The 26,695-nt window shown below is 38.7% G+C and overlaps 1 protein-coding gene across 2 annotated transcripts in view; it reads right to left on the reverse strand.

The window, feature by feature from the left end:
• The window catches only part of LOC124614744 (serine protease nudel-like), a 68,302-nt gene extending 42,414 nt beyond the window's left edge, over positions 1-25,888 (reverse strand). For both annotated transcript variants that reach the window (XM_047142970.1, XM_047142969.1), the window contains exons 1-4: positions 23,435-25,888; positions 22,119-22,322; positions 2,325-2,492; positions 1,991-2,126 (exon numbers count right to left, since the gene is read on the reverse strand). In XM_047142970.1, coding sequence (XP_046998926.1) covers positions 1,991-2,126; positions 2,325-2,492; positions 22,119-22,322; positions 23,435-25,850 — 2,924 coding nt within the window. In that variant the 5' untranslated portion in view covers positions 25,851-25,888. The remainder of the gene's footprint in view (positions 1-1,990; positions 2,127-2,324; positions 2,493-22,118; positions 22,323-23,434) is intronic.
• Positions 25,889-26,695: the final 807 nt, after the last annotated feature.

A 26,695-nucleotide genomic window follows, 5' to 3' on the forward strand; every position in this document is an offset into this window, starting at 1 on the left:
ACGCCTACCACTGGAAAGGTGAGTGAAACAAGTATTAGGGTCAGAGGAGTGAGAAATCATCAAAATCGAACACAGCTCCAGTGCCCAATGGAATGCCTATCAGATTCTATACTGGATATGCAGCTGAGTTAGCCCCTCTGCTTACTATAACCTATAACAGACCCACTAAACAAAAAACCATGTCCCATGTTTTGAAGAAAGCACAGGTCACACGCATCTACAAGAAGAGCAGTAGAAATGATCCACAAAACTAACATCCAGTATCCATGACACAGATTTGTTGTAGAATCTTAGAACATATTCTGAGTTCAAACATAATGAGATATCTCAAACTTCTTCCATGCTAACCAGGATGGGTTCTGAAAACACCAATCATGTGAAACCCCATTCGGACTTTTCTCATATGACATACTGAAAGCTTTGGATCAAGGCAGACAGGTAGATGCAGTAGTTCATAATTTCTGAACAGTATTTGACTCAGTACCACACTACACTTATTGCCAAAAGTATGATCATATGAGGTATCAAGTTTGATTTGTGTCAGGACTGAAATGTTTGGTAGGGAGGATGCAGCATGTTATTTTGGATGGAGAGTCATCATCAGATATAGAAGTAACTCTGGCTTTCACTGTGGTGTGAAATTGAATTTCACTGCCAAGTTCTCAGACCAGACCAGCCAGTGATGCCACTGTGACTCAGGGGCTTGATTCTGGCCAGAGGGCACTAGTGGCAATGCAAGGGCAGTCATAATGCCACTCTGATCTTTCCTGCACAGCATGAGAGAGCAAAAGGCAGTCTGTACTATAGAGGGAAACCAACATCATCATCTGGATGCCAGCCCTGGGATCGCTGTGGAAGCAGCTGACAATCCTGCAACACATTGCCAAGAGCCGGACATTGGCATGAGGGCTAGGATTGTCTTTATCAGCAGATGTTCTGCAGTCAGACATCTGTTACTATGCAGCTAATAGCTGTTGGCACAATAAATTATAGTGGTGTGGTACAAGCTCAGAGAGGTGGAATAGGCTTGTGCCTGTTGTGGTGGTTCCGAAGCATGACAAAGCTGTTACAAATTGGAGATTGATTGGAGTACAGGGCAGATCTGTCAGTGGCAGTTACTTGTGGCAGTTATTCAGTATGGTTGTGTGCGCCTGTTTGTAAAGTTATTAAATGATGATACTGGTTCCCTTTTGTTGACGCCCACTTGTGAAGCCATTTGGACTGCATTAGATAATTGTCTAAGGAACATTTGGATATGTTCAGGATACAACTTTTTTTTTTTAAAATGTTACGGTGTCCACTTCAAGAAAAAATTTCCATTATATCAGTATTTGAGAGGAATATTGTTTGCTTCTGGTATTATCAGTTTGATGATATTTTTGTGATCAAGGACAAGTTTTATAACTGCATGCACTTCCACATTATGATATACAGCTGTTCATAAAATTTATATTTAAAGTAAGCCCAAGTTCACACAACCACCAGTCAAAACCCTATTCCACACAAATCCTGAGCTACAGTTTGACTGTTGTCTACAGAGACTCTGTAACTGTGTTGAAAAATAATGTAATGTATCTGTGTCACTCTGAAATTAAGTGCAGCATCCAGTTCTCTTGTACTAAAATTTATATTTGGTCATACATCACGTAGTCTCATAACTCATAATCAGCAAATGCAGTCTACCTAAGCAACTATAAAGTTAACAGCTATTATTATATAACTCATTAACAGGAATCTCGGCAAAATACTGCATGGTTTTCATGAAGTACTCATTCATTGGTATTTATATTTTGTAGTCCTTTTTCATGAAAATATTACAGAAATAAATATTTTTTACAAGTGAGTTAAAATCATACACTGAAACACCTGATTCATAGTTGGTTTTACACACCAGTTCATCATCCAATGCTTTAAATGAACTACATGTGGAAAGTAATTTCTTCTGTAGGATGTGCTATTGCTGAATCAGTAAACTAAATAATGGACAAACCTGTACGTCATTGCTTTGCACACAGCTCTTCCCAGATCTGTTATTTTCCAAGATGACTGAGATTTTGCGAGAATCTTTTCAAAATTATGCAAGCAAAGCTTACCCCACTGCCCTCTTTTCCTCACCATAAGGAAACCTAAAAGTAAGAGATATACATGATCAATATTTTAGAGCTGAATTGTTATTTTAAAAGAAGATTCTTCTGTTAAAACAAAAAGTTTGGTGTGTAACTATCTAAAAACATGCGGTATGTATTAAATACATCTTGTGATGTATATTTTAAACAACAAGCTAACAGTTACTACACAGATAACATTAACAATGAGAATGTAACCTTCAGATTGGTATGTGAAGTTGTCAGCTTCTCTAGTTGATTTGGAGACAGTGACACACCGTTTCTCATCATCACCAAATGGACAGTCTGTTGCTCCATCACAAAGCTTTTCCTGATCCACGCAAACCTGAGAGTTAGGACATACAAACTGCCCCAGTCTACACCATTCTGAAAATATTTTATATCAAATTATTAAGATATATGTATTAAAAATTCTGTCTACTGCTGGTAAATGATACACTTTATAGTGGCTGGTAGCTGTAGATTTTTATCATTGGACTGAAAATTATACACTCTATCTTTGACAAAAGTAGACATAAATTTCAAAATTTTACCTCACTTCACAAAATTCTAAAAATACTCCTCAACTATAAAAGTTCAAAAACACCATAGTATATCTTATTTGATACCATATTCACATAAATAATGAGAGACAAGACAAACAAAACAACAACTTAAAGGGGCCAATATCCTCAACATTGTAATAAGTGAATGTTATCTGAATATGTCGTACAATATAACAGTAAAAAACAGGAGTTCAGTCTAATAAATAACTGTGTAATGAGATACAAAACACACTGAATATTGAGGATGTTATGTTACAGCAGTGCAGAGAAAATATAAAAGTAGATAGCACTTTCAAACCTATACATGTTTCTGCAAGCCTGTAATCTATATTTTGTATTGAAACCAAAAGTATCTGTAGGGCTGATGTTCATTGATGCTCTTAAATTATTTATATCTTTTACTAACATGAATTTACACCTGAGAACACACATTTTTCTGACTTTAAAGTTTCTCTTAGTTGATTATTTTTGCCACAAGTACGAGATTTTCATGTTATAGCATTCACTACAGGTTATAGCAATATTTTAATCAAAACAGGGTCAGTAGAGAGTAAAAATCACATTTGTTTCTTATCCGTTTTTGTAATATTTTGCTATTCAAACTAATATGGTCACACATGAGCATTGTCATCAGATAAATTGTTATGTAGTATTTAGCAGCTATTTTGGATCTGTATTTTACCTCTCTTATTAACACAACTGAACGGTTATCTTCATAAATACAGCAATGTAAATTATATATAAAAATTACTTGGTTTACAAACTACTTGTGTGTTGCCCTCTTTTGCAAATTTTCACCTTTTATTTCCCTATTTGGTACATATTTTTCTAGAGGATGACATACCAAGTGTTTTACTAATTGAAACTACTCTCACAGGCTTCTTGGTAAACTTTTTTGCCTTTTATGGGAATCTTCACTATAATCAATCCATAGTGTCTAATTATTACATTGGCAGTAAAGTCAGGGTAGTTTGTACCCATCATGTTGAAAATATTTTTCTCATATGTGGACAATTCAACTGATTGTTCAAGATATTTGCCTGATAAGCATTCAGTACTATTTGACAGGTCTGTGTTTGCCACTGGTAGTGTATACACTGTTTCTCATTTGATATTAGGGCAGTTAAAATCTCCAATATGTATTATGTGATCAGTAGCATTCAGTGCTACGGAAGTTACGCTGAAGTGAGTTTGCAACTAATTCGGCTAAATCTAAAGGCTAGTAGAAACATTTGATTAGTAAGTCCACCTACACTCCCACTTGTCACGACAAGCACACTATCAGGCCCAGTTTTTATCTGGTCCTTCCCAATATGTCTGTTTGTTACTCCATCTGCTGTGGAGTCTGTGGGTTTTATATGGCATTCAAATTTACTTAGAGTTTACCTTGGGTTCCAAGCAGCTCTCAGTTCTAAGTATTGTGTTAGAATAAATTCTTTCATTAAGAGAGGTGAGGGTTCACGCAGCAGTGAGTGAATCAGTCACCAACATCCTCATACTCCATATTTCATGTGCTACTTGATTTTATAATTCGTTTCTTGGATAATTTGTTTGCATTTGCAAATTTTAGAGCTCTGTTTTACTTAAAGAAACGATGTACATTCTATAGGCACTATGCCAACTTATCAATGGTACTAGTACACAACCAAAAGTACAGGGTTATTACAAGTGATTGAAGCGATTTCATAAACTCACTGTAGCTCCATTTATTGACATATGGTCACGTCACACTACAGATACGTAGAAAAAGCTCAAAGTTTTGTTCAGCTGGAGCCGCACTTCAGGTTTCTGCCGCCAGAGCGCTCGAGAGCGCAGTGAGACAAAATGGCGACAGGAGCCGAGAAAGCGTATGTCGTGCTTGAAATGCACTCACATCAGTCAGTCATAACAGTGCAACGACACTTCAGGACGAAGTTCAACAAAGATCCACCAACTGCTAACTCCATTCAGTGATGGTATGCGCAGTTTAAAGCTTCTGGATGCCTCTGTAAGGGGAAATCAACGGATCGGCCTGCAGTGAGCGAAGAAATGGTTGAACGCGTGCGGGCATGTTTCACGCGTAGCCCGCGGAAGTCGACGAATAAAGCAAGCAGGGAGCTAAACGTACCACAGCCGACGGTTTGGAAATTCTTACGGAAAAGGCTAAAGCAGAAGCCTTACCGTTTACAATTGCTACAAGCCCTGACACCCAATGGCAAAGTCAAACGCTTTGAAATTTCGGCGCGGTTGCAACAGCCGAATCACTAAAGGGGCACATATCGAACATTTGTGAATGCCTAAAAAAACTTTGAGTTTTTGTATGTGTGTGCAAAGCATTGTGAAAATATCTCAAATAATAAATTTATTGTAGAGCTGTGAAATCGCTTCAATCATTTGTAATAACCCTGTACAACTAGAAAATTTGCTGCTAAAATTATCACAAGGCAGAAGCAGCCCCAGACTGACTGCTGCAGCACAGAAGATGCCAATCAGTTCTTGGAACAATGCCGAAGATCAACAGTTGTACCGAAAGCCCACAGGTGAGGGTAGTTGTGTTGATCGCTTTCATCAGTCTCTTAAAAATACCAAGAAAGGTCTCAGATTCAAGGTGACTACATAGCATTGTTACGAGCCATGACAGTATCTTGTGCCCTCAACTGCTCACAACATGGCTTCTTCCGCCTGGCAATATCTCCAAACACCCATGCCTCATTAAACTGCATTTCATTCCCTTCTTCTCACACTGGTTTATCAAGACAGACCATCATGTACCTGACACATTATCTTTTGCTGAAACATTCTGTTCTCTACCAAAAGCAACAAGATGCTTCCCCATGGGTAAAATATTCAAGATGTAGAATAGTAGCCCATTGAGTTCTCTGGGTGGGGCCTGTGTTGAAGCAGCTAGTGCACAAAAAGAGAATGATGAGGCATTGTGAGAAACTTCACAATATAAAGCTAAAAATGGAAGGATGTGGAAGATTTTTAAGAATCACTGTGATGTGGTGGCCAGGAGCCAGAGATTTTGGAAGTGGGACTCATAATTATTGATACTGTCCAGATAATAGTAGAAGTGGAGTGGAAATAGTAACGAATAAGAAATTGTCAGTAGAGTAAAAGATTATCAGCAGCAAAAATAAAGAACTTTGTGAATCTGAATGGATATCAAACAAATATTGTGATACACAAGTAAAATAAGACTGTATATGTGGAAATGACCTGAAGACACTGGAAAGTTTCAGACTGATTACATAAGACACAAATTTTTAAACCAGGTTTTAAACTGTCAGACATTTCCATGGACAGATATAGACTCTGACCTTAATTCAGTCATTGTGAAGCACAGATTAAAAGAACTGAATAAATTACAAAATAGTAGATAACCAAAGTGACAGGAGATGGATAAATTGATGGAGCTGAGCTGGTTGAGAGTTTAAAAGCGAGCATTAGGCAATGTTTGAACGAAATTTGGGAAATGGATACAAGAGAAGATGAATGGATAGGTCTGAGAGACGAAACAGTGGAACAGCACATGAACAAATAGGTAGATAGACAAGGCCTAGTAGAGGTCACTGGATAAAACAAGAGATACAATGAACTTAACTGATGAAGGAAGAAGAACTAATAATTCACCAACTGAAGCACGAGAATAAGGATACATATTTCAAAAAATTTGATTGACTGAAAGTTTAAAATGGAAAGGCTATCATGCATGCATGACGAGGGGAGAGAAAAATGTCAGTGTTAGGAAAATTTAATGGACCTTTGGAGAAAAGAGAAACAGAAAGCCAACATTAATCAAAGAAGGGAAAGTTGAAAGGTGGAAGGTGGCAGGAATATACAGAAAGGTTATGCAAGGGCAATGAACTTTAAGGTAATGTTGTAGAAGGGAAAAGGTAGTAAATGAAGATGAGATCAGAAGACAGCACTGAAAGACCTAAGTCAAAACAAAGAATCAGATGTAGAAGACATTCCCTCGAAATTACTGACATTCTTGGGAGAGCCAGCCATGACAAAATCATTCCAAATGGCATGAAAGATACCTGAAACAAGCAAAATGCCATCAGAGTTCAAGAAAAATTTAATACATCCAATCCCTAAGAATTCAGGAGCTAACAGATGTGAATGCTAGAGATGGGGAAAAAAGAAATTTATGGTACAACTTGACTAAAAGAGGCCACTGGTTGGTAGGACACATCCTGAAGCATCAAGAATTAGTGATTTCAATAATGGAGGGAAGTGTGGTGATAGATAACCAAGCTGATTTTTGTTGTTCAAGAAAATGTTCAAATGTGTGTGAATTATTAAGGGACCAAACTGTGATTTTTGTTGTCTCTTCTTTGTTGTCTCTTTGGTAGTACACCAGCATGTTATCATGAAGCTGAAGACCTTAAAGGCTAGTGAATGGTGTTTGTTTGGTAATGTACAACATACCGAATTTGGGGTTCACAGTTTGACAGATTTATTAAATTTTGTGTCATTTTGTTAAGATGTTGGCCAGTCCCTTAACTTTTAAACACAAGCAGAACATGTATCATGTTAGCTCTCACATTTAACAACAGTCCAGTGGCAAATTTTGTCAGATAAATTAAAATGTAGTTGACACACAGTTTTTAGAAACACTATCAATGAACTGATTGTTGTTATAGAAGCCTTCAAAACAAAATGACAAGTATGACACAGAACACATTTCATATGCCTCAGTAAACACAGTGTCTTGCAGCAATCAATTAGAAAAATTGGTCAGAGGCATTTCACTCTGCCCACTCCTTAATGGAGATTGCAGTGCACAACAATCAATCATTTCCAATGAAAATAGTGGTCCAACTTTCCTATTATTTGCAACAAAATTTAATCAAAATATCACAAACTTGAATAGGCATGTAAACACATTTTTATTTCAGAAGCTACATAATCATTCACAAACTGCTAGGTCAGATTTTGCTACCTGTAGTAGGCTGTAAGTATTAACAGTAATTTTAAAATATGTGGTGGTTTATGAAATTGGAAATGTTTATGAAACCATTTAATCCATCTGTGTTGGGTATACTGTACTTAGGGTATAAAGTGTGATACTGGAAATTAGAATAAATTATGCAACAATCTTAATTAACTGTTTAATAATACAAAGTAGTATGTCACTTCATGAAAAAAATTCAGAGTTAATAAACATGTAATGGCAAAGATCAGAAAATAACAAAACACAGAAATAAAACCTGTGATGGAGAATGTGGCTGCTTCAGAACTTTAATGTTAATTATACAATAAATTAATCAGTTTTACAGAAATTGAAATATGTTACTGAAAAATTGGAATGCCAGTCTTTTTGATGAACAGTGTTTTGACAATACAATCAGACCTACCAATTAGCTCACAGAAATTTACTTTTACATTTTGCATTAAGAAGATAAAATATCTGTAGGGTTGTCACATGTGAACAATCGTCATTCATGTATAAAGTTGTATCTCAGTACTATAATAAATTGTATCATAATAGCCTAATTTGCTTTCTGCAATTAACTGTAAATATTCCCCCCCCCCCCCCCCCCCCCTTTCCCCAAGGTAATTCCAAAGCAGTGATTTCACAATGAACAGCAGCAGCTACTAGAATGTAATTAGGGTATTTTGCCTAATTGTCTTCATATGACAACAGAGCTGCTTCAAGGTAGCTACATGTGCAAACAGCAGTTGCAGGAAAATGACTCGTGGTGCTTCATATGACTTTTTCACCACATGGATCAGCCTATATTATGTGTCAAATGTGTAAGTGACATTCTTCCGTGTCATCCTGTTGGCTGCAACAATGACCCACATTTGTATGAACAATGCGCAACGACTTTTGATCTCCTCCATGACTTTGGTAATCAGTTTAATCTGTCTTCCCAACAACAAGACAACATTCTTCAGTCTGTTTCCACACTACAATGCAGTGAATTGTTTGATTTTATTGACCTAACATCTTAGGCACAATCCAGCTGAATCCACTCAATCTCATTTATTGTCCAGCCGGCTGGGCTGTGTGAGAATCTTGGTTTACCATATGCTCTACATAAGATATAAGGGACCTTGTCTGTCATCACCCTCAAACCACAAGTACCACTGCCTCTATGACAAATCTTTTGTGGAGCACATGTACAGTCAAACTTTCCAACTGGAACAGGCGGCAACATGGTTTAAAATCAATGAATACTACCTACAGAGCCACAGCATCTTCGATGACAGTCTCACATTCATTGCTCTATTATGTAACATTGGAGAATAAGCCTGCATGATCAGGGATGTTGCTCAAACATCTCCATGTGAAGGCAAATTTGATGCCGTGAAAGCAGCATCGCTTCACTAGCTCACCAAGACACCAGAGCAACCATTATGACAAGTAATTTACTGAACAATTAGGCTGTAGGATACCATTCCAGCTCTGGAGGTGCCTTTGATTGTTGATTAAACTTGAACCTCATGCTGGACAACATGCTATAGACATTATGGCTCACCAAATTACCACTGAAAATACAAATTCCAATGATTGTACAAGAAAGTGAAATGATGGAGTGCAAATTAATTCTTGCTGACAGACTTTTTGCAATTTTTCCAACAGAAACAAAACTCAAATGTACTGGATAACATTCTGCTTCAGGTAGGCCACTATATTGGTTCCACAATCACTTTGATGACAAAGTGTGTAACACTGGCTCAGATGTGAGCACCACCCTTAGGAAGAACCTTCCATTGGAGCTTCCTACCCAGGCTGTCAAGCTGCGAACTACAGGCTGCAAATGACTCTCCAATAAACCATTACAGAACTGTCACATGCACCATACACTTTGATCTCCACAAAAAATTTTCATGGCAGTTTTTAGTTGCAGATGTTCACAAACCAATCTTAGGCATAGATGTCCTCACAAAGCACACAGACTGGCACCTAACAGACTAAAATAATCCAAACTACGTATTAATGGACTACTGTAAACTGGCACCATTCATTAGTTCGACAGTCTGTGGGCTTTGTCCATACATCTTGTTCTAAAAAAAGACTGAACATGTAGAATACATGGCGATTATCAAGCTCTCAATGCTCGCACAGTCCCTAATAGCCATCTAATACTGAATATTCAAGATTTTACTGACAACTTTTGGTATTTCGTACTAATAGGATAGAAACCGACCTGGCTCACGCCGGTCTGAACTCAGATCATTTAAGAATTCAAAGACCCAATCACTGGGCTGTGCACACAACTCATTTTTGAGACACTAATATTTTGGCATGATAATAAACAAATGTCAGTTTGGGAAATCCTAACTAACAGGAAGCACACACAACCCCGCACACACAACTCATCCGTTAGCCTCCATGACCTAGGATTTATCTTGAATGGTCCTTGGCACGATTAATTTTACTGATTTCACTTACCTCATGTGGCATCACTGGCCTGCAGACATACATGTAGCAAGCATGACATGTTCAGACCCCTCAAACACAACAAGCATTTGACAAAATTAAACTCAGTTAACCACATGCTACAATATTATCTCATCCACTTGCAACAGTCAAACGCTTCTGATGTAAATGACACAGTGATCACAGCAGTGTTTCAGTGGACAGTAGCAGCTGAACATCAATCATTACATTTTTTCTCCCAGTATCTAACTGACTCCCAGTGTAATTGGCCAGCTTGAGCTCTCTATATACTAAAAGGTGCAGCATTTCAAGGATGACATTAAGTTCAGATAACTTACTGTTTATACTGACCAACGATCACCGGCAGATTCTATACATAATCCAGCAAAAGACTGCACTCCGTACTGTTCCCAACACCTGGATTACATTGCACGGTTCAGAGTTGATGTCAGCATCTCAAAGGGGCAGACAACATCATTGCTGATTGCCTCTCACAAGTACACACACTTTCAGTTGATGCAGTTATGCCGAGTTAGCCAAGGCACAACAACGTGACGCACAAACATGCAACTTCCTACTAGGTACCACATCATTCTGGGTTCCTCCTCACAAATCTGACATGATGTTTTGCAAACACCTCTTCCAGTCACTGGTCTTACTCAATATGCATAAATTTACTATTGACAGCTTGCACAGCTGTTAACATCCAAAAGTACGCTCCATGATTAAACTAGCCACTGATGATTTAGTTAAGCCAAATGCACGATATGACTGCAGATTGTGAACTCAGGCTTCCACAGCTTGCCTATGCTGCAAGGTTGGGTAACACGCACAGCCACCACTCGTTTGATACAATATACCTAAAGGCCATTTCCAATACGTCCATCTTGATCTGCTCAGCTGTCTCGCAGAGTCAGACGGCTTCTGATACATTCTCTCTGCCACTGACCATGTTATTTGCTGGGCTGAAGCCACACCCTTGCCAGACATTGTAGTCAAGACAACAGCAAGAGTGTTTGTCAACTTCTAGATCTCAAGTTTCAGCTACCTAAACTCTATCACTACTGACCAGGCTCACCAATGTGAACCTGCACTATTCTCTGGACTCTGTAATATTTGCGGTGTCTAGTGCTACTGAACCACTGCTCATCATCCACAAAGTAATGATTTAGTGGTACACTGGCACTGGATGGTTATGGTAGTCTGTGTGTGGTACGGCTGCCACTTAACAGAATATTTACTTTGGGCGCTATTAGGCAGATGCTCCACATACAAAGGTGGTCTTTGCACCTCGTTAACAAAGATTCTTTCTACGTCTACATCTACGTCTACATCTACATCTACATCCATACTCCGCAAGCCACCTGACAGTGTTTGGCGGAGGGTACTTTGAGTACCTCGATCGGTTCTCCCATCTATTCCAGTCTCGTATCGTTTGTGCAAAGATGATCAACTGCTCACTCTACCAGCAAACTTCATTTCACTGGTGCAATGCCACAGACTAAGGAGCTCCTTGCTCTCGTCAGTACAGTGAAACACCATATCATGTGGCTCAGAACGACTATCACAGGCACACAGCTTGTCGAAAATTTTTATACACAAACTCTTAGCTGACTGTGATTTCACTGTGTTGCAGGATGCCACCATTCAACTTGTACTACAGCCATCATACCCTAGTCCTCACAAAGTTCTCACACAAGGAGCTAACATCTTCAAAATTTTGGTACCTGGAAAGCCTACCATTGCGCCATTAAACCACATTAAACCTGAAACCTCCATGGATTTTCCATGACACCACCAATACAGCTACGCAGAGGCTGTCCGGACTAATGTCAGCCCAAGGTACTAGCTCCAGATACTTCGAACATGACAACATGTTCATAGTCAGACTCTACATGCAGCAATTCCCGCAGGATGATATGCAAGTGAAACTGGTGGACAAATTTATTGTGGTCAAAGGACAGCAAGAAGAACACCAAGTAGACAAGGGGCCTATTTCCAGTTACAAACTTTACAGTGACAGAGAACCAGTTGTGATTACATCGAGATTACCAGACGACAGGTTTGTTACCATCACAGCTCTGAGATTACAACAATAACCTCCTAGCATGCAAGCAGAGCCTGACGTTACTTAACGCACTACCCAGTCACCTCTGCAGTCCAGCACCCCACTCCCACAAATCAATACAGATCAACAATACTACGATTCCCCCACTGCACCCCACTTATTTTAGCCCTGGTATTTTCAGTTCACTGTGGACAATTGTTTACTGCAGACATTAAAGGTGCATCTCTGTATTGTATTATAACAGCCTAAATCTGCATTTCTCTGCAAGCACTCCCACTAGATTTCATGTATCGGTATCTTTTCATTAGCACAACTTTCATAAAAATTATATACACTGGAAGATATTTATGTATATGCCACACAGTTATCAAGGTAGGACAAATATCAGAAAAAATAGTTATCATCAGGAGCTGTGATCATAACATATGGAGTAATTTCATCTTGCTATGTCTCAGGATGAAAAGAGTAAGCATGTTCAAGTAGGTTGCAGTAGTTATTTAGACATGAAGATGTTTGTATGGGATACACTATCATTGAGAGCTGCACCAGACCACTCTTTGGAATGAAGATAACAACACAACAACAACAAAAATGAAAATGTCAATGAAAGATAAACAATAATGTTTAAAAAACTTATAAAATACTTCACAGGGGACGAGAACTTAGTCATAATGTAATAGTTTATAGGACAGGCATCCACTGCCAAATTTTTGTTGAATAAAAACCACTGCAGCTTGTCCACTTGACCTATTTGTTCACAGGTTCCAGTTCCACTGCCCCATTTTATTCCATGCAAAATTTTCTCAAATTTAAAAGAAGGGGTCAAGATTGGACTGTAAAAGTGGCTTAACCACGATAGTGGAAGTTTTAAGTAGTTGAAAATCCAGGATGGAATAATGACAATATAATGAAAAGGACAGATTACTACTGAGCATATAATGGAGAGGTTGAGTTGGAGACAGTCACAACAAAAAGACTGTGAAACAAGTGGGCCTTTGGCCAAAAAGCTTTCATCTAATGTAGACAAGAAAAACACAAACAAACACACCCACCCACACTCATTCATATATTCACATACAGGGTGTATATAAAGTCCAGGAACACTTTCAATTATTTATTGCACAAGAACCAAATATTGTAAAGATATTGTACATATGTCATTTTGAAGAGAAACCCTGAAAGGTTTTTTTTTTTTTTTTTTTTTTTTTTTGCCACAGTGTAGTTTGGTACTTTGCCGATAGTCAGCACCAGTCGCACACATGGCGAGTTCAGGTGCCTAGCAAGCTTTCTGTGTGTTGGGAGTTCATGAAATGTTCTCCCCCATCACCAGATCTCATTCTGTGTGACTTTTTTTCTGTGGTAGCACATTAAGGACCTGGTGTATGTACCACCTCTACCACGTGATGTAGCAGAGCTCTGGAAGAGAATACGGGAAGCGACTGCCACAGTCGATGATGCCATGCTGGGACGTGTATGGCAAGAATTCGATTACCATATTGACGTCTGCCGGGACACTCATGGTTCGCATTATCAAATGTTTGTAAAAAAACCTTTCAGAGTTTCTCTTCAAAATGCAATATGTATGACATCTGTATAATGTTTATTTCTTGTACAACAAATAATTGAAAGTGTTCCTGGACTGCTTGTCACCATAAATGTGATAGCCATGGGTGGCTAGGCTGTATGGAAGAAACTTCTTGGTCTGGAATGGGTGGCAGCTGTTGAAGTGGAGGTATTGCTGGTGGTTGGCAGGTTTGATATGGAAGAGCTACTGATGTAGCCGTCTTTGAGATGGACATCAACATGGAGGAAGGTGGCTTGTTAGCTACTTCAACAACAACCACTCATTCTATACCAAGATGTCCCTCCATGCTGCCTAGCCACACATGGCCACTGCATCTCTAGTGACAACCAATCCCTCGCTAAATATACTACGGGTCTCACTGAAGTCTGCACAGACTAAAATTACTGTTCCCACCTTTTGGAGAAACACATTTTTCATGTCTTATCTCTCCAGTCACACACCATCTCCCACAGTCCCACCATCTGGCCACAAAGGAGCATTCTCCTCATGACTCAGTATCACCCAGGACTGGAGCAATTGGAGCATATTCTTCACCATGTTCTTGACTACCTCATTATGCTCTGAAATGAGGAATGTGCTACTTATTATCCTTCCCACCCCTCCACCACCATCTGAAACTACACAATATCCTCATCCATCCCTACTCCATCCTTGGTCCCAATCCCTTGCCTCATGGCTCATATACCTTTAATAGACCTAGATGCAAGACTTCCATACATACTCTCACCACCACATACTCCAGCCTGGCCACGTGCATAATCTATCCCACCACGGGCAGGGTAAACTGTAAAAGCTGTCATGTGATCTACAAGCCAAGCTTCAATCACTCTGATGCATTCTGCATGGGCATGGCAGCCACCAAGCTCTCTGTCTGCATGAAAGGCCATGGATTGACTGTGGCCAAGAAACACCTAGACCACCCCGACAAGCACACTGCCCAACAGAACATCCTCCACTTCAATGACTAATTCACAGCCTGCACCATCTGGATCCTTCCTTCCAACATCAGCTTTTCTGAACTGCACAGGTGGGAACTCTCTCAGCTATATATCCTACATTCTAATCAACCCCATGGCCTCAACCTTTATCGTCATGTCCTTCACCCACATATACCCCACCCTGCTTCCACTACAGCACTACACAGCCTTCTATTCCAATGCACCCACAGTCTTTTTACATATCTCTTTTTCTGCTCCTTTCCCCTCCTCCTCCTCCTCCCTCTTCTGCCTTCCAACTAACCTCTCAACTGCACCTATCTGCCTTACACTCTTCCCACCATGTTCCTGTATGCTCCCATAAACAGCACTTTACTGCCTCCTCTCCTACCCTGCTATCCCTCTCTTCCCCACCCCAGTCTTCTGCTTACCACCATCATATAGATTGCTTCTCTGGTCTGGTGCAGTTACTCACAGTCTGGAATCACACCCAGAGATAGTCATGATGCATGTACAAGCTGTGCTTGCATGAATGTGTCCATATGTTGCCTACTTTAGTTAAAGGTCCTGTCACAGTGACCCCATTCCACAAATCCAACAAGGTCTCCAGACTCTCCTCAAATCTTTATGCCAATCCCAGAATCTCTCTCTCTCTACCACTTCCTGCACTTCTATGTTCTACATGCTTCTTAAAGTCTGTAAACTGAGCCATCCAGTATGCCCCATTGTGGTCAGTTACTGGCTCCCATTGACAGAATCTCTGCTCTTGCAGACACTCACCTTCAGTCTATTACCTACGACCTACCCCCCTACACAAAGACACCAACCATTTTGACCGTTAACTCTTCACAGTTCCTGTTTCTTTACCACACAGTGTCCTACACATCACTATTAACGCTATCTCCTGTTACACTAACATTCCTAATGCCTATGACCTTGCCACTGTTAAACACTACCTTCCCCTGTGCCCAACGGATTTCAGACTTATAACCACCTTCCTGGTCACCAAGACCAACTACATCCTCACCCACAATTACTTCTCCTCTGAAGGCATCACCTACAAACAAATCCATGGTATGGCAATGGACACCAGCATGGCATCATCTTATGCCAACCTAATCATGGGCCATCTAGCAGAATCCTTCCTAACCACTCAGAATCCCAAATTCCTCACCTAATTCAGGTCCACTGATGGCCTCTTTGTGATCTGGATGAGGGTGAGGATACCCCATCCACATTCCCTCTCTGCACCTCAACATATTCACATTACCCAGTCCTCAACCCAACAAGCCACCTTCCTCAATGTTGACCTCCACTTCCAAGGTGGCTACATCAGTACCTCCATCCGTATCAAACCTGCAAACCATCAGCAAAACCTCCACTTTGACAGCTGTCACCCATTCCAGACCAAGATGTCCCTTCCACACAGCCTAGCCACACATGGCTGTCACATCTGTAATGACAAACAGTCCTCCTCCAAATATACCAAGGGTCTCATGGTAGCCTCCGCAGTCTGAAATTACCCTCCCAACATTGTACTGAAATAGATTTCCCATGCCTCATCCCTCCAATCAGTCATCAAGTCCCACCATTCAACCACAAAGGAGCATTCCCCTCATGATTCAGCACCACCTAGGAGCACATTTTTCACCCGAGTTTCAACTGCCTCTCATCATGCCCTGAAATTAGAAATATCCTACCCACTTTTCTGCCCATCCCTACCACAATGGTGCCCACTGAGTCTATACATTATCCTCATCCATTCCTACTCCACCCCTGCTCCCAACCCCTTGCCTCATATCCCTGTAATAGACCCAGATGCAAGACCTTCCTGCTCCCACCACCACCACCACCACCACCACCACCACCACCTATTCCAGCCTGCTGACAAGCATCACCTATCCTATAAAAGGTCATGTTATCTACACAAAGCTGTAACTACTTTGCTGCATTCAACATGGGTATGATAACCAACAAGCTCTCTGTCCGCATGAATGTTCACCAACAAACTGTGGCCAAGAAACACCTGGCCACCCAGTTGCTGAGTACACTGCCCAACACAACATTCTTATTTCAGTGTTTCACAGCCTGCTCCTTCTGGATCCTGCCTACCAATACCAGCTTTCTAACTTGCACATTAGGGAACTCTCCCTGGAATATAGCCTACATTCCTGTAAATCTCCTGGCCTCAACCTTCGTTAGTCACTGTCCTTCACCCACATTTTCCCTTCCCCACTGACCCTCCAGCACTACATAGCCTACTAATACACCAATGCACCCACGGTCTTTTTACATTTCTCTTCTTCTGCTCCCTTCCCCCCTGACCTCCCCCATTCCATCTAACCTCCTGAGAGCAACTAGCTGCCCTACCCCGTCCTACCACGTCCCTGTATGCTCCCACAAACAGCACTTTACCGCTCCCACTCCTACCCTGCTATCTACCCTCCCCCCCCCCCCCCCCCCCAATTCCCTGCCCCAGCCTCCTCCTTTCTCCCAACACCCACGAGTTGTGCTTGTGTGAGTATGTGAGTGTGCATGTTGTCTAATTCAGGAGGAGGTCTTTTAGCCAAAAGCTTACTCATTTAGTGTTATTCTTGCTGTGCCTGCCTGCAACTTTACATCTTCACTATCTGGCAAGTAGTAATCTATCATTTTCATAACACTGTCATAATGTAAGTATTTAGTCTTGTGAACACTTTTTATCACTGTGATATGCCTTTGTGTAATATCATTCATGATCTCTGTCGTCTTTCACCTGATGATGTAATTTAAATTATGAACCTGGTCATGCCTTCAACAAAAAATTTACAACAGCTGCAGCAGTTTATACTTCACATTTTAATCATAATGGGAAACTGGACTAGAGAACAGAAAATGATTTGAAGTTTTGGTCTAGACAAGTGAAATGGGAGAGTAAAAAGATTGATGGAATTCTGTGTTGGGAATGAGTGAGTTTTTGGAGACAAAAAAAAAGAAAGAAAACCATTTTGAGAACCCCTAGACATGGAACTATAAGGGGAAGATTGCAACAAATCGAAGAATATAACTCTTAAACTATAGTTTGGTAAAAGAAAGATGCAGTGCTAGTTGAAATTCATAAATGTGACAAGGAACCAGGTGGAACAGGAACCTAAGAAAGTTGAAAGCACTAAAAAGTCCAACTACCTTGCAAAAACATGTGACAAAAGAAATAATCATTGCTTCATAGGTTATTGATTTTGAAGATCAATGGAATGGCCCTAAAAGAGTTATAGTAAATGCAGCAGAAAAATTAAAAACGTTTCAAAAGGCAAAAAAGAGGCAGCTGTGGGTAACAAATAAGCTACTAGAATTAATAAAAAACTAACAAAATATAAAACTGTTGAAAGTAAACAGCAACAGTATGGTTCACTCAGAAATGAAGTTTGCTACAGTCAGTTACTTAGTTTCATTATTTCCATGATAATTTGTAATGATACGGAAGGAGTCATCACAAATTATTTTATAAATTTCCCTTCATGCTGATCATTTACAAGTGGTTTTACAGATGCGAGTTAGTAATTCGTATCCACTTCCTTTTACACACTACATTAATTTAAATTCTTCTGATGAATAAAAGGAATTGTCAAGGAGAAGCTTTTTCAGTTTATTTTCAAATTTCACTTTGCTCGTTGTTAGACATTTTATGTCACTGGTTAACTGGCCAAAAATTTTGGTTTCGGCATTGTACATCCCTTTTTGTGCTAAAGACATCCTTCATGTGGTGTAATGAAAGTAATTTTTCGCTTCTGGTATTGTAATTAGGTACATCAGTTTTTTTTTTTTAACTGCAGTGGATTATTTTCAACAAACTTCATGACACAATAAATATTCTGTGAAGTAGTAGTCAAAATATCTAACTCCTTAAACATATGTCTACAAGGTGATTGTGGGTGAGAACCACATCATAGTATTACAGCACATTTTTGCAATGAAGGTTTTCTTTCTTAAACATGAATTACTGCAGAATGTTACTCCATACAACATTATTAAATGAAAATATGCAAAATATGTCAACTTAATGCTTTGTCTCCCCCTAAGACCTGTAACGATTCTAAGTACAAATGTGGCTGGACTAAGTTGTTTTAGGAGTTCCTAATGTGCTTTATCGCAATTTAAATTACCACCTAAGAATTCTGGAGTTTCCATCCTATTTATTATTTCCTCACAACATGTTACACTTCTCCTTGGTGTAGTACCCCCAGATGTGCAGAACTGATTACACTGCATCATTTTAAAATTGCGGGTGTGACCATTCACAGAAAACCAGCTGGCCAGAGTGGCCGTGCAGTTCTAGGCACTACAGACTGGAGCCGGGCGACCGCTACAGTCGTAGGTTCGAATCCTGCCTCAGGCACGGATGTGTGTGATGTCCTTAGGTTAGTTAGGTTTAATTAGTTCTAAGTTCTAGGTGACTGATGACCTCAGAAGTTAAGTCGCATAGTTCTCAGGGCCATTTGAACCATTTTTGAACAGAAAACCAGTCAATTATACTTCGAAGAGCTTTCTTACCACTTCTTCTGATGTTGGAAGCATGCTTGGACTGATTACAATACTAGTGACTGCCACAAAAAGAATTAATTCTGCTTGTTGTATATTAGAGGAAGATCATTTACATACATGAGGAACAATAGTGGGCCTAAGATTGGATCTTGAGATCCCCAAATGTGATTTCTTTCCAGTCAGAATAATGTTCGCACACTACATTGGTACAACTTTCTGCATTTTTTGGTTAGATATGATGCTATCCCTTGGTTGGCTATACCATCAATCCCATAAAATCTTAGTTTAACTAGGATAATGTTGTGATTCACAGAGTCAGATACCTTAGATAGGTCACAGAAACTACCAACCAGTGCTGTTTCATTATTTGATGTTTGTAAAATCTGGTGATTGAACATGCAACTGGCATTCTCAGTAGAGAAACTCTTCTGAAATCCAAACTGTGATTTACTGAGGATACTATTCTTGCCCAGGTAAGATACTATTCTAGGAAACGTCACCTTCTCAAAAATTTTCAGAAATTATTTCAGTAGTGAAACAGGTTTGTAGTTATTGACATCTCCCCTATCACCTCTTTTACAGAGGGGTTTAACAATGACATATTTCAGTCTTTCTAGAAAAATGCCTTGAGTAAGACATGCATTACACATTTAAAATAAGAATGGGCTTATTGTGTGGGAGTAAATCTTATTGGAAACACCATCAAATCCACACAAGCTTTCATTTTTGAGAGAATATATAATTCTCTTAATTTCAGAGGGAGAAGTTGGCAATGCTTTCATATAACTGAACTTTATGAAAGTTGGTTAACATATTGCTGTGATTTTTCTCTTCAACTGTTTGTCTCCATATTTTTCCAATCTCTTAAGAAATGATTATTAAGGACATTTACACCTTGTGACTCGTCATTTATAGCCCTTTAATTTACTTCAATAGTGATGCTATTCTGTTCTTTGACCAAATGTCCTGTCTCTCATTTCTTTTACATTCCATATAGCCTGCATGTTAGAATTACTGATTTCTGGCAATGTGTATGTTTCTTGATTTCATTTATAACTTCTCTTAGTAATTCTGAGAAGTAATGAATATAGAAAAGCTAGAGAAAAACAAAGAACATTTATACATCATCAGACAGATACAAAATTGACATAGGGTAACGTAACACTGAACACAGACTAATAAACTATACTTTCAGAAGCACAGAACAAAGAAGACAATGATCAGAAATAAGCAAGTGGGTAATGGAGGCAAAAAAAAGTAACAAAGATATCTATAGTGCTTGTAGAGGCTTTATAGTTGCCTATAATAAATTTGTCCAGTTGAAAATGAGGATACAATGCAAAATCATGCTGGGGCCGCACAATCATTATCCCTGAATTTTTGCACTAACTCATAAGGAAAAAGTATTGATTAAATACCTGCAGAACTCAAATTTACCAGCCCCAATGAACAAAGCACAAATTGTACAAACTAAGGAATGAAATTTTCCACTGGATTTTCTACAACGTTTAATTATTATGCTTCTGAAAAAAGCAGGATAACAGGACATGCATTAAGACTTTGAGGAATAACTTCCACGGTACCTACCTGCGGGAGTTTTAGAGGGTAAAATCTGTAGAGAAACATGGAAAGTCAGGTACTGGAATATATCCTGAGTATATGCTGCTGTGAGAGGAAGCAGGTGGCACAGAAGTGGATTTCAGGCAGGGTCACATTAAACCAAAAAGCAAATATATAAAATAAAATAAAAATAAGGTGGCTTTTGACAATGCGTGATGGAATAAAATGTTTTCACTCTTTCTGAAGCATGGAATTAATTATTGTGACAAAGGGATAAGTTATTCTCTCTTATGCCTAGCAGAATGAAGTAGGCCTACCGAAACAGTGAAGCTGTTAGACAAGATTATTCACTGTCACATTTAATTTGTACACTGAAGGGGCAGTAATGAAAATAAGGACTATCATGAACTGGGAAAGGTTTCTCGTGGACAAAAAATTAGCACATATGGTTTACTAATGACATAGCAGTGGTCACAAAAACTGAACAGAAATTGAATTAGGCCTTTCATGATCTGAAACAAGTGCCAGCTGATGACTATATTGAGTGTATAAACAAAAGAAAAGTAAGGTAATGGTCAGAAAGTGGACATGCTGGATGTTGAACATTAAATTTGGACAGGAAGATGAGAATGAATTTTGCAATTTTGGAAGTAAAACAGATAAAGAAAGGAGATGCAAGGATTATGTATTAGAAAGGAGTGTAAAGGGCACAAGGGTTTTCTATAAAAATAAACAGCTATTAACAACAAAAATATGAATCTTGAGACCAGAGAATATTATTAATTACTGAGGAGGAGACTAGTGCCCCATCAACAACGAGGCCATCAGAGAGACAGTACAATCTTGGATTAAGCAAGGATGGAGAAGGAAAGTGGCCCTGTCCTTTCAAAGGAACCATCTTGGCATTTGCCTTATGTAATTTAAGGAAATCACAGAAAACCAAATCAAGATGGCTGCACTCAGGATTGAACTGTCATCCTTCCAAATGTGAGTCCTGTGTGCTGACCACAAGGTTTACTCAACTGCTGTGTAGCAGTTAACCAAACTTGCTCTAAACAGCTTGCAGTGCCTAGTTTATAATTGTTTGCTATAACCAGAACAACTAACCCTCAAATTTATGACATACCAATTTTATTAATCTAGTTTTTAGATTCACATGAGAGATGTGGTTTTGATGTGAATAGCCATAATATGGAGCACTAAAGATAAAGTGAGGATGTGTGCACATGCTCAGTTCTGACTGTAATACTACAGTTATTGACTTACTCTTCTCAAGTTCCCAGCTGCCAGACCTTTAATTAAACATAAAATAGAATAAAAAGTTGAGGGAAACAGAGGCAGAGGCAGAGACAGACAGACAGACAGACAGAAACAAAGACAGAGACCAGAGATTACTCACATACCACAATTGATCTCGTCTGTGAAATCCCAGCAGTCAACAACTCCATCACACAATTTTCGAGTGGAAAATTGTGTTTTTAAGTAATCAGCACAAGTACATTGCTTTTCATCAGCTCCATCACTGCAGTCAACGAGCTGATTGCAGCGAGACATTTGAGAGATACACTCTCCATCCCCACATTGGAAGCTGTAGTTTCTGGGACAAGCTGTAGAAGATTTACAGTTGAGTTCCAAAATGACATAATGAAATTCATATGCTTCAAGTAACGAGCTGTGTAGTAAATTCCAAAGAAAATTACTTATATATTATGATTTAATGGGTACCTCGCTATATTTTATAACTCTGGCCATGGTGGGGCTAACTTTGTGATTTGACTAGGTTCCATTTCAAGGAGTGCACATTGTTACCCCGTATTGTAAGTATGGAAAGTAACTGCGGAAAATGTTTGCACTTACTATCATTACGTTTACTGATGGTGACAATGATGATGATGATGATGAGGAGGAGGAGGAGGAGGAGGAGGAGGAGGAGGAGGAGGAGGAAGTAGCGACTGCTGATAGAAAAGGCTACAAAACTTGGAAGTAAAATGCTAAATTTTTGTAAGTCAGTGGAGCGCAAACTACATAAAGAGGGAAGGGTACTGAGTGGCATCTGGATAAATGTGTTATTAGGCACTAATCTCTGTGATGTTATGAATATTACAAAGAAAAATCAACTTTGTGAAAGTATCCCAGCTTTTTCTGCACAGAAATTGACTTCATTGTTAGCAAGAAAACTCTCATGGAAATAATTCTATCTATGGAATATGGCTTTATAAGCTGCCAAAATAAATGAGTCATCACTTGTGCAAACAACACAACACAGTTTCAAAAGGTACATAATACATTAAATGTTTATAATGACATGCAGTATCTGAATTAGAGTGTGTAGTGTTTTTTCCCTCAAACAAAATGCCCATTAATGCATATTACTCTATGAATTAATCTTCTCGAAGTGTGCAGAAAGTATCGCCCCATAAAAGTGCCAGTCTGTCTTTTATTATTGTGCTATGCATGGCATTACCATGTGTTACAATGCTCCAGTTGAAAGAATACTGGAGTGTCCCCTACAGCTACTTTTTCACCATAAACACAAGTGTGCTGCCACACTTGCCAGAGTTCTACTTCACTTTTCCAGTTGACATATAATAGCATTTAAACATAAATCTATTTGTATCAGAAGCAGTTTATTGATATAATAATTAATTATCTCCATCTGGGAGTACTAACTGCTGTTAAGTGTCATTATTTTAATAATTTCTAATGAAGATATACTTACCTGTCTCACTAGTGTTAACTTCAGTTTTCACATTGACTATTGTCGAAGCAGCCATTGAATTCTGTTGGTAGCTCCCATCTGTTGACACCTTGTTAAATGTCTTCGTCAACATAGAAAAAAGAGGTTGGTTGCCTCTGTCACTAGAGCTTGCAATAATTTGTGCTGACTGAGGTTCTTGTGTGATGGGTTGTATTGTGGTTGTTACTTTAGTTGCTGTAGTAGATTTGTTTACATGTCCCTTTTTGTCTGATCCAGTCATATGAACTGTGGCAAATTTACTAATTTCATTTACAATTCTTTGTTCTTCATTAGTTGTATTAATTATTCGATCATAATAATTATAAGGTTCCTTTTCTGAATCCCCATTATGTTCAACACTTGTCTGGTAAGTGATATAATTGTTTGGGAATTTGGTTGCTGAATTGTTTCTTATTTCAACATACTCATTATTCCCATTAGAGTTACTAAATTTGGTTGAAACTTTGCTGATTGTGTAATTTATGTTGACAACAGTATTTCTAACAGTGCTGTCTGGTCTTAAATCTGTTTCATAAGTACCTGTAGCTGAGAGGTCTGGAGCAGACTTCACTCCTGAACTCATTTTGTAATCTTTTTGCAATAATGTTGATGAAGTGCTGTAAAGTGAAGTAGGTGATGCAGTAAGTGTAGTTCTGCTTGATATGTCTGAAAATATTTCTGTCTCATTGTTTCTGTTTCTTGTACGAGTTGTTGAGGAAGCGGAAAATAAATTATTTGTTAAATTTTGAGGTGTATCTTGTCGAATAATTTTCACGTTGTCATCTTGTTCTTGGACTTGAAAGCCATAGTTGTGCATCTTAGGCTGTCTTCGGTTTATAAATGTTTTGCTCAATTTACTTCTTGATGCAAGTTCAGTTTCTGGAAGGATTATGGGAGTTATGCCATCACTTCTCTCTAGTGCAGGTGTTTCACTCAGCTGACTCTGCATTTCATGGTTACTTTTTGTAACAGATTCATTACTAGCAGCAATGTTTTCTGGCTGTTTTCTTGTATAGTCATGTCCTTGAGAAGAAAATTTTGTGTGTGTTTGAATGGTAGGCCTTGCTTTCCATCTTCCTGTGACTACTTCCTCCACATTACTCTTTTCTGAAGCTTGGTCATGGCTTGAATGCAAGTTTTTCAATTCTTTCAATACCTGACTCATTTTCAGTTCTTGTGTCACCCCACTGCCATTTTCAGAACGGTGTGAATTTTCTGTAGTAGTAATATTTTTCAAAAGAGATGCCGTTATATTCTTTACGTCTTCAGTAGTAATTTTTGAATCCTTAAAATATTCTTGTTCATGGCCAGCCACATAGTTCCTTGCTTCAGTAAATAATGGGCTCTTTATCTGAGATTTTTCTTGAAGTGAATTCATAGGTGAAGCAGTTGAGTTTGTCGTATTCATTGTATTATGCCCTCCATTAATATTATGGCTTACTGACTCTATAGTAATGTCTAAGGTGGATAGTGATTCCATTGAGTGGGAATGACTAGGTCTCACTGTTTGGGAGAGTGCAGCTGTTGCTTGTTTTTGACGTAGTAAAGTATCAGGAAACAGCTCTATTAGCTCTGGAGCAGTTTCACTTTTGTACTTCAACAAGACAGAGTCCCACAATGTATTATTCTTCTCTTGTTTTCCAGTACTTTGCCTGACATTTGGAGAAGTAAATGTTTGGTTGATGGGTTGAAAGGGTAATGTTGAAGACATGTTCACATTTTTTGTGATGCCAGCAGTGACAGTTTCGACAACATTTTCTCTCTCAGTGCCTGTACTGATTGACTGAGATTTCTGTCTAACAAATGCTGAAGTTTCATCCATTTGTTCTGTCTTATTAGTTACACTATTCCTAACTGAAGGCCAAGGTGTTGAGGAGTCCTCTAGTGCCTCTACTGTTGCAGACTCAATTGTGGTAAGCAAATCAGCAATGATGGATGACTCAGCGTTGGGCAATTTCGGCAAACTGTGTTTGTTACTTTCTGATTGTTCTGCCATGAAGACTGGAACACTTTGAAACTTGTCTGATAATGGAATTCTTGGTACTGTATCTGTATTTTTGTAAACTTTCTGTACAGGCACTGGATCTACTCGATGAGTTTCTATAATTTTGTGATCACTGTAACTATCAGTTATCAAAGTGTCAGTAAGCAAAGAAATTTTGGGAAGAGAAAAATTGTCAGAAGTATTTTTTGTTGATATGCCCAATTCTGAAGTATTTTTAATATGATCAATGATCACAATGTCTGGAAAATCTGATGATGAACTGTGAGAAATTACACCATTATTAGTACCATCTTTAATTTCAGAATTTCTAAGCATATGTTCAACATTATTTTTATTCGTCTCAGATCTTATGTAACTATCTGTGACACTAGCAGTGTTCTCACTATGATCCATGTTAACCGGTTTCCAATCATCATCTGAAGAAGCATATTTCATCACATTTGTAGGAGTGCTGGAAACACTAGCAAGAACTTCTTGAGGAATACTGTGAACATTTCTGTGAGTTGATACTTCAGATTTTGGGAGTATTGGATGCCATGGTTGCTCATTAATTATTACTGGTGATTCTGGTGATATTGTTTGTGGAAATGGTTCTATACTTGTTGACAAAATTCTATTTTTTCCATGTGGCTCATGGCTTAAGTTGTAGGTTCCCAAATCTGATTCTTGAAAATATACATCTTTTTCATTCTGAGAAATTTTTCTAATACTGGAATCAAAATATCTATCATTGTAAGTATTAGTTTTGATGAGAAATGGATTAATATTTTCATTACTCTCAAATAATGTGCCACCTTCATAGTTATGAACTGCTGTACCACTTTTGTTGTATATAATATGTGAAAATTCTGCATTATTGTTTGATAATGCTGACACACTCTCTTCTTCCTCTCCTTCATCCTTTATGTTTAATTTATCTAGTGGTTCCCCTTTCTGAAATGGTGGAATTTTATTTTCAGCTCCTTGTAGTGAAACAGTTGTTTCATCAGTCATATTTTTAAACACATCATCTGCATTAAATGCTTCAATAGAAGTTATATCATGAGCAAATGAACTATTTTCAGTCTTATTTACTTCATAGTGTGCTGTCTGATAATGAGTCACTTTTGTTTGATCATCTGAAGTCTCAGGTACACCAGATAGTGCAACAATGTCATCCTTTTTTTCTGTAAATGTCCCTACAATTACAGGAATAACACCTTCATATTCTAAAGCTTCCATAAACTCTCCTTCTTTAG

The sequence above is a fragment of the Schistocerca americana genome, chromosome 1, assembly GCF_021461395.2.
Source record: "Schistocerca americana isolate TAMUIC-IGC-003095 chromosome 1, iqSchAmer2.1, whole genome shotgun sequence".
NCBI classification, from domain to species: Eukaryota; Metazoa; Arthropoda; class Insecta; order Orthoptera; family Acrididae; genus Schistocerca; species Schistocerca americana.